General features: G+C 41.5%; 1 protein-coding gene across 2 annotated transcripts in view; it reads right to left on the bottom strand.

Moving 5' to 3' along the window:
- slc4a8 (solute carrier family 4 member 8) overlaps positions 1 to 11,288 on the bottom strand; it is a 41,945-nt gene that overhangs the window by 4,566 nt on the left and 26,091 nt on the right. The window contains exons 12-24 of one of the 2 annotated variants that reach the window (XM_061785314.1): positions 10,019 to 10,193; positions 9,396 to 9,529; positions 9,063 to 9,308; positions 6,505 to 6,610; positions 6,022 to 6,183; positions 4,407 to 4,520; positions 4,166 to 4,327; positions 3,272 to 3,523; positions 3,116 to 3,184; positions 1,318 to 1,491; positions 1,085 to 1,216; positions 898 to 1,001; positions 103 to 208 (exon numbers count right to left, since the gene is read on the bottom strand). In XM_061785314.1, coding sequence (XP_061641298.1) covers positions 103 to 208; positions 898 to 1,001; positions 1,085 to 1,216; positions 1,318 to 1,491; positions 3,116 to 3,184; positions 3,272 to 3,523; positions 4,166 to 4,327; positions 4,407 to 4,520; positions 6,022 to 6,183; positions 6,505 to 6,610; positions 9,063 to 9,308; positions 9,396 to 9,529; positions 10,019 to 10,193 — 1,936 coding nt within the window. The remainder of the gene's footprint in view (positions 1 to 102; positions 209 to 897; positions 1,002 to 1,084; positions 1,217 to 1,317; positions 1,492 to 3,115; positions 3,185 to 3,271; positions 3,524 to 4,165; positions 4,328 to 4,406; positions 4,521 to 6,021; positions 6,184 to 6,504; positions 6,611 to 9,062; positions 9,309 to 9,395; positions 9,530 to 10,018; positions 10,194 to 11,288) is intronic. The other variant, XM_061785315.1, reaches the window with a different exon arrangement.

Here is an 11,288-nt window from a genome sequence, read left to right as displayed (position 1 = left end):
TTTAGAGAGCAGTGTGCACAGTTTGGCTGATGAGCTGCTAAGACAACACGGACAGAGACAGGGAATAGAGTGAGTGCATTTCCACACAGGGTGAAGCCTTGCCTTCTTAGCAGACACAGGACGAGAGTCCTTTTGATTGGAGCTGAGAGATTTCCACATGGTGGTTTTAGACATTTCATCAGATATATTAATATCAGAGGGATCACACCTGGGGAGTGAGGAGGGGAGAAGGAGAGAAGAAGAAGCTCAACATTGATGTAGGGAGCAGGAGTGGCAGTGTCACAGCATTAGTACAAACGGGGTGCACACAAAACATACCAACATACTGTACATTTACAGGAAAGGAAAGGCAATTCACTGTGTCCACATAAACATTGTTGTATCCCCCTCTAGAAAATAATCATACATAAAACACCCCAAAACACATTTGCCGGCTGCCAGTTGCATACCAAAGCGACAGGTGGTGCTGTGACCTCTTACTGTAAAGCCATTTTAGCGTTTAGCTGGGAGAAAGACATCTCCAGAAAAGGCTCAATAAATACATCAAATTGAAGACAAAGTAAATAACACACATGGAGTGGAATGAATATCACACTGCAATTTCCATTCTTCTTAATTACGCCTTACAGATCTCAGAGGTATAATGTTTACAGTGTGACAAGATATATATTCATACATATTTAGTTTTTTCTTCTCGTTTTGCCAGCTGTGGGTCTTGAACCCGCAGATCCAAACCTAAAGTTATTGCAACAAAACTAAGCAAAAGATGAACAAAATCACTAAGAAATGTAATAATAATAGTAATGATGGTAATATAAATAATAAATTCTCACCACACGCAAAATGCAGGAACCAACATTTTTTTGTGTGGCTGCGAGGTTATGGGTCGCCACTCACCTGGGGTCATGGGCCTTTGCAGTATGCACTGGTTTACTGCTCTCCAGTGGAATGTGCACAACTGGAGCATCTTCACTTTTTGTAGTGAGCATAACCTGTGACTCCTGCAAAAAACAGAACATGTATTTGCATGGACATTTTTTTTCTGGATGTTTTTTTTCTGATTTAAATTCAGCATTTCGACTACCTCCTCAATCTTTTTGGAAGCATCATCAAGGGTTTTTTTCTTCCATTCCGGCATGAGATCATCTAGGTAGCTGAGCTCCCGATTGGAGAAACACAGGTCCAACAGTTTGCGGATGAATACCAGAGCCAGAACCTGCAGACATGGAGGGGAAAAAAACATGTAGTTGAAGTAGAAAGACACTGATAAATAATGGATTATTTCTTCAATCCGTCCGTTGTGAATGTTCGGCTCACCATCATGGGGAAGACGATAGCAGCGGGGGAGGTCTTAATGACCCAGAGAAGCACGAGACAGGTCAGCTGGGTGAGTGTGAACAGATGAACCTTCCTCAAGGGCACGTGACGCAGGTAGATGAAGTCCGGCTGGTGCTTGGCCGGCATCGCAAACAACTTCAGACGGTCAAAGAACTGTGGACAAGCAATGTGGATTCATTGGCATGAATGCAAGTATGTCAGAGGATGTGCAAGTGTACCTGTTAACACTTTATCTAACTGACCCATAGAATCAACAGGCACTATATGATGACATCCAATATTGGAGCCGTAGTAAAATTCTGCCAGATTTTTTATTTATTTTTCTTATTATTGAGACTGCCAGGTGTTCATTTAACAAAACATGTATTAGTTTATATTGTCATTGTTGTCAAAACCACAAAAAGCGGTTAAGAAGCACTCTGTTAAGCAGTGTACTATAAGAAAGTATAAGAACACAAGATTATATACAACACACACACACACAAAACACCCTGAAAACCTATATGCAAGGGGCATGGAGTCAGCAGTATGTCAGAATGCTGCTTTAAGCACGCAATATTACATAGTTGCACTTAGAATGAAAATTGTGAAGAATACTGCAGTGGGTGGGATGCAGTATGACAGAACAGTATAAAAGTATATGATTGTAATTACAGCAAGATAATCTATATAGTGTTGATATACAGTATACGTACATGTTGTACATATACTGTATAAATAACTGTATTTAAGTTTATATTAGTGAGATGTAAAGTATAAGATATACAGTTGAACAGTGGTTTTCAAAGTGTGGTACAAGTATTGCTTGTGGTCTGCAAGCTCCTACTAGGGGTACGTGAAGGAATCACTGAATTAAATGGTCAAACTGCACATAATGTTACAGTGGCTTAAACTTTTTTTCATCCAGTGCACTACATTTTATAAGTACAGTTCAGCTGTATATATCTTTAAAGTATAATACCTTTGCGTTACATCTTTTGGAACCATTTGTTTTCGGACATTTACTTTGCTAAAAACATTTTTCATGTGCAATACATTTTTATTGAATGATTATCTAAGTACTGTGTAGTTATTTTCTGATATTTAAACACAGAATTAAAGTACAAATTGTGCATAATGTTACAGTGGCTTACAACAATGTTGTTGTTTTTTTTGGGGGGGGGGGAATAAAACCTCTGCCTTGTTTTTGATGAACACTTGAGACTACTATGCAACAGCAGTCATTGCAGTGGTACTTGGAGAGCTTAGTATTTTTTGAGGCGGTACTTGGTGTAAAAAGTTTGCAGTAGTACATCGGTCTTAGTTAATATTTTGTCCCTTCCGTTTAACTAAAACTAAATCCACTGCTTGTACTACTAAACTGTTTTACTAAAATTATGGCATGTTGAAGGCATCACAGTGGAATAGTGTTAAGCACATCTCCTTCATAGTTGAGAGGTTCTTGGTTAGAATCTCAACATCAGCCATCCTGTGTTGAGTTAGGATATGCTTTGTGTATGTGTGGTCGTTTTCTTTTTTTTTTTTGGGAGGAGGGCGCTGGCATCCTCCCACATGCTAAAATCATGTTAGGGTCATTGAAGGCAACTGTCCAGAAATGTGAATGTGAGTCTGAATGATTCTTTGTCAATATGTGCCCTGCGATTGACTGGTGACCAGATATCTAGTCTTTGTAAAGGCCATATTTTGAATATAACTCTTATATATATGATCCAATTTAGACTTTGCAAGTGTACCTAATGAGGTGTCCGTTGAATGTATATGTCGCATAGTACAGTACCTGGATGCCCTTCAAGGATGAGGCTCCCATGTAGAGGAAGACACCATATAACACCGGCATTGGAATGAACTGAGGAAGAAAAGACATTTATAAAATGTATGTAAAGTAATGCTCTGACTCAAGTGGGTGTGACATCCAGAGGGTGGCAGCACTCACCTGAAGGGCCCCAGTCATGAATACAGAGCATCCCATGAGCAAGAAGATGACCAGGCCGGTGAGCCTCTGCTCTCTGATCCCCAGAAAGCGAGGCTGCTCTCCAGGAGCTGAGCTCTCAGACTCCAGCTTCAAACTGTTCACGTGAGTGATGGACAAGACGGTTGCGGCAACGAACCACGGCAAACCCATGATGGAGCACACGGCCAGCATCAACCCCACCATCAGGAGGTCCAAGTGGTACCCGCAACCTTTCTGAGAAACAAATGGAGAAACCTTTAAAGTCAAATGTCCCGAGGCCTCTGGCTCTGTTCTAAAGTAACAAAACTTCAGAGTTCAAAACCGTCAAGCATTACATCACATGAAACATCATAATATCATGCATGGAAATGTATGTTTAGTAAAGTGGTTCACAGCACATTTGTGACCCCGGCAATGAAGCTTTCTGCCTGGTCCGGCTCCGCAGCATGGGGACGGAGGAAAATGTAGGCCATACTGTACTGCCCCTCAATAAATGTTTGATAATATTAGTTTTCTGTCAACAAATCATTCACTAATCCATCTCTCGTACCCAAAAATGCCAAGGAGCCCTTATTCACATACTGTACATACTGCGCAAGCATGCAGACTTCTCTCGCTCACCCTCTCTGACACACACATTAAGCACTACAAATATGGCAGGCATTGTAGGTAAATTAAACACAGGGCTTAGCTTTCTAATGTGAGATGCTACCAGGGAATACATATGCTTCCCATTCCACTACGGACCGCCTCCAAACTGTGTTATGTCCTATGATGTACTGTCAGGTGTAACTGCGTTTCTCATCCGCACAGTGACTATTGGTTTGTGGGTCAACGATAAACATGATGAAATAAAGTTTAAGTGAGTTTAAGTACCAGCAGTTTGTGCTCTTTCCGGTTGATGATGACGGCAGTTATCTGTTGGTCCATGAAGATGAGGATGGTGCAGAGCAGAGCAGGGATAGAGGCCGCCAGGACCGTCCACCAGGGGTTGCGTCCTATTGGGTTGATCAACCACCCTCTGTCATCTCTGGTGGGCTAATGGAGGAAACAGTTCAAAAGGTGCACATATAATCTGATCTAATCTTCCAGAAATGTGCGTATTTGCCCAATTTACCTGGAATTTGCTGGGCACTTTTAACTTCTGGGTGGGTACTCCTATGATGTAGTCGAGCAATACCATGAAGACAATGGTGAGGAAGACGGCAAAGTCACTGATCATGGACCGCACCTGATTACATGAGGACAGACTACTCAAAGAAATGCTGTGACTAAAGCGCACTTGTACTGTAGTCTGATAAGGATCGTTTTAAGACAGTTTTAGTTTTATGGCCTAGAGGGGCGATTGTTTCTCAAGGAATCAGCAAGCTCCTAGTTTCATCTCTTCGGAGACCAGATCAAGGTTACCTTAAACACTAAATGTCTATCTTTGGGTTGCCTAACTTTATTATTATTATTTTGTGTGTGTGTGTGTGTGTGGGTGGCAGGGGCGGGGGGTGAGCAACATGTTAGTAGTGGAAGGTTATGGTTTTCCTCAGGTGACGGTGAAAACCATACACTGTAACTGTATAGGCATCACATCATATTATTTCATAAACACAATTGCCCCTTGCATGACCCAGACAATTTAATGTTTTCCGTAACAACACAACCATTGTATAGAAACACTACCATTCAAAAGTTTGGAGGTCACGTAGAAATGTCCTTTTTGTTTTTGTTAACAATGTCTGGATGGTATGTCTGTTTAAATCTTTATTTAAAAAAAAACAGAACTTTTCATCTTCTCTTTTAAATTTTTTAGCTATTTATTTATTTTTAAAAAGGAAATTTTTAACTGACCTCAAACTTGTGAAAAGCAGGTTATGTTGTATTAACAATAAATAAAGTGGCGGCACAGTGGAAGACTGGCTAGCATATCTGCCTCACAGTTCTGAGGTCCGGGGTTCAAATCCCGACCCCGCCTGTGTGGAGTTTGCATGTTCTTCCCGTGCCTGCGTGGGTTTTCTCTGGCACTCCGGTTTCCTTCCACATCCCAAAAACATGCATGGTAGGTTGATTGAAGACTAAATGGTTGTTTGTTTCTATGTGCCCTGCGATTGGCTGGCAACCAGTTCAGGGTGTACCCCACCTCTCGCCCGAAGATAGCTGGGATAGGCTCCAGCACGCCCGTGACCCTCGTGAGGATAAAGCGGTATGCAAAATGGATGGATGAATAAAGTTTGAAATGATTGCATAAGTCACTGATGGTGTAGTGGTACACTCGCCTGACTTTGGAGCAGGCAGCGTGGGTTCAGTTCCCACTCAGTGACGGTGTGAATGTGAATGTGAGTGTGAATGGTTGTCCGTGTCTATATGTGCCCTGTGACTGACTGGCGGCCAGTTCAGGGTGTAGTCCGCCTTTCGACCGAAGTCAGCTGGGATAGGCTCCAGCGTCCCGCGACCCTAACCAGGATAAGCGGTGTTGAAAATGGATGGATGGATGATTGCATAATTTAGGATAAGAAAGGATTTGGTGAAAAAAATGCTTGTATTATCAGTTAAAAGTAAAGAAACTTTCAATATCAGTAGAGATATTCTGCCAAAATGAAAAAGAAAATAAATATGAGGTAGACCCACTTTAATTGCTGTGCTCTATCTGCACCTTGGATGGAACCTTTGCCATCAGTGTGTGCGTGTGTCTCTGTGTGTGTGCGTGTGTGTGAGTGCAACCCCATCGCCCTTTTGCTGATTACCTTGGTGGGGAAGTAACGACTCGTTTTGAACTGTTTGAGGAACGCTGACATGAAGAAAGTGGAAAAGAACAAGATGACGGACCAGAAGAGGACATCTGGGGTATAGGGGCCATGATGGCCACATGACGTCCCAACAAAGTGTCCCTGGAGACTCACACATTCCTGTCGGAAGAGGACCAGTTTGTCTCAGATGATTTGAACAAAGACTCCTACAAGTACATTAAACAGCAGCTCCGGTGAGTGAATAAGTGACTGAAGGAGCACCATTAGGTGGAAAAATCCATTGACCATTCACAAGACAACCTCTGGTTGTGCTAAGTGAAGAAAAGCTAATCGATGAAATGTCCTTATCAGTGTTTACCTCCAGAGAGGTTAGCCGCTTGAGAGAAGAGGAAGGGGTCAGTTGCTTATTAACAAATGCAAACATGAAAGAGCAAATGCATTTTGTGTTTGCGTGTGTATATCTTGACAAAATTTGGTTACCTTGACAGTGAGATTGGCCCAAGGAACAGAAGCAGCTGTGATGTTTCGCTCGCTCCACAGCTCTAAAGTTTTATTGCTTGGACTATCAGGCTCTGTACACCGGCAGCTAAAGTCAGAGAGAGCACAATAACGATCAGAGAATGAGAACCTGCTCAAAAAAAAAATTATCATGTACAGTGGAACCTCTATGGTTGAACATAAACTGTACCAAGATGCTGGTCAACCTCTGATTTGTTTGGATTTGTCACATACGTTTTTTCCCCAAAGCAAATAATGGAAATAGAAAGCACAGTATGGACATTATAAAACCTTTATTAACTCTCATCAATTTCATTTTACCATTTCCAATTGTCAAATAAATGTAGAAAGAAGTTAACCACTGTCGATTCTAAAACGTCCAAAAAATTTAACTCAATCTTAACATTGATAACAAGTCATGTTGCGTATGAATGTGAGACTGATGACTTCACGTAATTTCCTGTGTACATTCTTCTATTCTTCTAACATTCTTCTACTTATTTTTCTATCATTGTTGCAAATAATTCACACAAGCCAAAGAAAAAGCAAAACACAGGCTCTGATGCTCACTGAATTGAAATGTGAGGTATGCCGATGCCTTGTGTGAAAGGTTTTTGTGCAAAGGCACTACTTGTCTTATAGTTTGATCCAGGCATTACAGTGGAGAAATTATTCGCATAACCCCCATTTGTACTCCTAAGTGTTATTTATCAGCTGCCCCTTCTTTTGTTCCCTTTTTGTCGTCGGGCACTTCTGGGTGCCACCTGCGGGTGCCACCACGTGCGCGAACGCCCGCCGCAACCAAGCTGGCGGCGTTATCGATCGAGGAAGTCTACCATACGGCTCTGATCGCTTTCCGTAGCCACGATCGGTCGGAGGGCCCTCAACGAACAGCTGCCGGTATCCCGGACGGATCCCGCACGCCTCTGAGGACCAGAGCTCAGCTCGCCACCAGTTCCACCGGCAGGCATCCCAAATAGGACAACAACTTTCCTTTCCTACTTCTTGTTATTTTTGTGTATCTGGTTTTCTTCAACCGAACCTGCTTCTTTCCCGCCTGAAGTCTGGAGGAAGACCACCCCAAAGACCAGCTGATCAGCGTTCGTGAGGCGATACTGCAATCCTTACTATGATGTACAACACTAGTGGGTAATAATTGTGGGGAAATTACAAGCTTCATACGAAATCCCAACTTTGCCTTCTCTCGCTCTGACTCAACGCGTTAAACGCTCACACACTCATTTATTTTAACCCAGCGACCACACACGATGTACTCTTTTCCATTTTCGTACGCCTTATTTTCTTTCTTTCGTTTACCATTAGTGTTATGTTCTTGTTGTAGTTTGTAGTTGTAGTTCTGTGTTTCATTAAATATGCCATAAAATTCCACTCGTGGTCGTATTTTGTGTGTGTTCTGAATTTAAGTAAACCTCTGTAACCTAGGACTCAAAATGTCGTAGAGTGTAGCAACCTCCAGATTCTGAGACTGATTAAAAAGGTTTGTCGTCATTTCACCTAAAGTTAAACTTGAAAAATTTTACGTGGTGCCCTTTCCGAGACATTAGTTCGATTTTTAACAATTCAAGTAAACTTACGATAAACCGGAAGTAACGCAAACGTCGCTCCCGGTTTATTACTTTATCCTAAATTAATTACAATTCTTATTTCATACATAATCGCTACATACCCCAAAGCTAAGGTAGGGAGGCGTAATTAGTGTTGTATCTTACTTTTATTAGAACGCCAGTCCCCATATGAAAGTAAGCACTTTTTAAAAATGTATACAAGATAATTTACAGCAAATTATTTTGCAGACCCTCAAGCTACAGCTTGCGGATCCATGGGGGCCCTAGCATTCCGAACTGCTTGCACAGGAATTAACAAGGGAAGCCCCAACCAGGTGCTGCTAATGAAGTAATTTTGATTAACTGATAATCATCTATGAGCACTTCTGACGATCTAGAGCCTTTAGAAAATGTTTGCTTTTAGCAGTAACGCCCATTAAATTATGTTTACAAAAGCTGTTGGACGAGACAAGAGCAACTGGTACAGCAGACAGACCGACATCACAGAATCCTGTTCTAAAAGAATGCAGTAAGATTTAGTAAGATTTTGCACAAAACCTAATCAACTGTATTTAGTGAAGAGGACTTTTTGAGGGATTATACGTACAGATCATCCATCCATCCATTTTCTATACCGGTTATCCTCATTAGGATAACGGGTGGGCTGTAGCTATTCGAGCTGACTTTGGACAAGAGGCCGCAATCGCAGGGTACATTTAGACAAACGATCATTCACACTGACACCTATGGGCATTTTTTTTTTTCAGTCTTCATTTCATGTGGGACGAAACCTGAGTGCGCCCAGATCTTGGGGTAATCTCTAAACATCTGTGCTGCCACGATGCCTAATAACGCTTAATGTTTGGTACAATTACCTACTTAATTCTCAACAGCCCATGTTAAGGACTGTATATGGCAGTTAGCAATTCTGAAAATTCTCCCAACTGAAAGAGATCCACAAACTGTGTTCCTCACTATGCCAGTGTCAGCTTGTCCAGATCGCTGTGTGCGTTGAAGGGGTAGATTTCTCCCAGGTGGCAGAGCTTCTCCAAGGCCTCATAGATGAAGATAATGCAGATGAGGGCAGCGAAGGCCTCCTCTGTGAAGCGAGTAATGTAGCACACTAGAGAGCTGGCGTCTGTGGCAACAAGCAACAGACACAACAGTGCCGTCCACAGGCCAATGCAGGCCCTTAGTGACAGGTAGGAGAGGCTGTAGTCCCTAAAGAGTTAAATGACCATTAAGTAAACACATATCAGACACAGCTAATAAAGCTGTGTCAAAGAGCTAGACTTATTTGATACATACTTGCAAAATTTGAAGAGGATTTTCTCAAACACCAACACAGGTCCTGTGCTACCCAAAATCGTGAGAGGCTGGCCAGCAAACAGTGAGTAGGCTACTCCAGTCATGGATGCACCGAGTAAGGACTCTATGGCACTCTGGAATACAAAATACATCTTGCTCACAATTACTGATAATATGTATGATGATTGTTCTCTTTTTCTCGTGCGCACAGTTTAGGACACAGGTGTCAAACTCAAGGCCCGGCGGCCAAATCCGGCCCGCCACGTCATTTGATGTGGCCCGCAAAAGCAAATCAGGTGCAACTTCCATGATTCTTGTTAAAATCTGCACCAGAATTTCAAGCATTTTTTTGGTTACTGAACCCCTCTTTTACAGTAACTTGAACAATAGCTGAACAAACTATTATCCTTGAATTGTGATTTCAAAACTAGTTATCCATCAATTTGCTGTGTCTATGTAATAACATGACGAAGCGATGAAACATTTAGATGGTTTCATAGTCATAAAGGCCCTCTGAGAGAAACCGTAACTACAATGTGGCCCGCCATATAAATGACTTTGACACCCCTGGTTTAGGAATATGTAGTTCTTTGTAGACATTCCATGCAAGTGTTTGTTCTTACAATGCGTCCCTCTGTTGCCTCTCCAAGCAGCCCTCCAAAGGTGATGACAGGAGACATGCAGGCACAGTAGAGAAAGAGGAATGAGGCCACACACTGCAGGCTCAGACCATCTTTATAATCACCCAGATAGAAGGGAGCCTTCCTTTTGATGTCCATTATCAGACCACCAAACAACCTGGTCACAACACAAAGGGATCAAAGTACACAGAGAGAATGTTATGCCGTCTACATATATCATTTGATTTTCCATTTGAGTACTCTGTCTGGGACATGAGAGGGTTTGACATTTTGAAGATTACGCTTCTGCTAAATATCCACATAGCCATGCAGAAAAACACTATATGGACAAAACTAATGGGTCATCTGGTCATTACAAAGGCAGGATGAGAAAATAGAGCAAAAATTGTAGGTCTTCTCTTTAGGTTGCACTCTTCTAGGAAAACTTTCAACAAGATTCTGGAGTGTCTCTGTGGGAATCATTCAGTTTTAATTAATCTCAGAGGCGATAGCCAAGCATGCCTTTATGGACCTTGCGTTGTGCAATGGGGCAAAGCCATGACACAGAAAATGGAACAGGACAACTTTAACCTTGGGCCAAATGTTAACACACAGTTAGACGCATAGAAATGACGGAAGAAAAGGTGTGTTCTACAATTTTTGACCTTATGCAGCGCATTCACAATTGTGATGCAAATTATTTTTTTTTCTGATTATCCTAAAATACTCAATGTAAATGACTGTTAGCATAATTTTTGTCATCAAACGTCATTATAATTTGAAAGTTTTTGGAAAAAAATCTCTCAATGATAAGAGTATTTTTTCATTTAAAAAAAATGCAAATGTACTGTTTCACATTATTATGCACAACAGAGTTTCAGAGAAATGTATAGGTTGTAAAGAACTGAAAATTAGTTAACCTCTACATCATTGGTTGCTATGGGCTTACAAGGAGAGAAACATGGTGTTGCCCCCTGCATTCTCCCCCAACCTCAAACCTGTTAGGAAACATTGGAGCGTCCTAAAAAGAATCTTGAGGGTAGGAGTTAGTTCACATCCAAACAGCAGCTCTGGGAGGCTTTGATTTCAGTAAACATGACCTCTTAATGCTGCAAATTCAACAAGTGACTATTGTCAGTTATTTACAACTTATAAAATGTAATTTGGAACAGTGCATTTTAGGTTTTTATTAATTAAAAAAAACTACTGTTACAATTGGGTGGCTTGTTTAAAAACATTTAAATTATACTGTACTCTAAAGGCTGATGACTTA

Source organism: Phyllopteryx taeniolatus, chromosome 9, assembly GCF_024500385.1.
Source record: "Phyllopteryx taeniolatus isolate TA_2022b chromosome 9, UOR_Ptae_1.2, whole genome shotgun sequence".
Taxonomy (NCBI): Eukaryota; Metazoa; Chordata; class Actinopteri; order Syngnathiformes; family Syngnathidae; genus Phyllopteryx; species Phyllopteryx taeniolatus.
The sequence above is the reverse complement of the archived record's forward strand: the minus strand, read 5'-3'. Positions and strand labels throughout refer to the sequence as shown.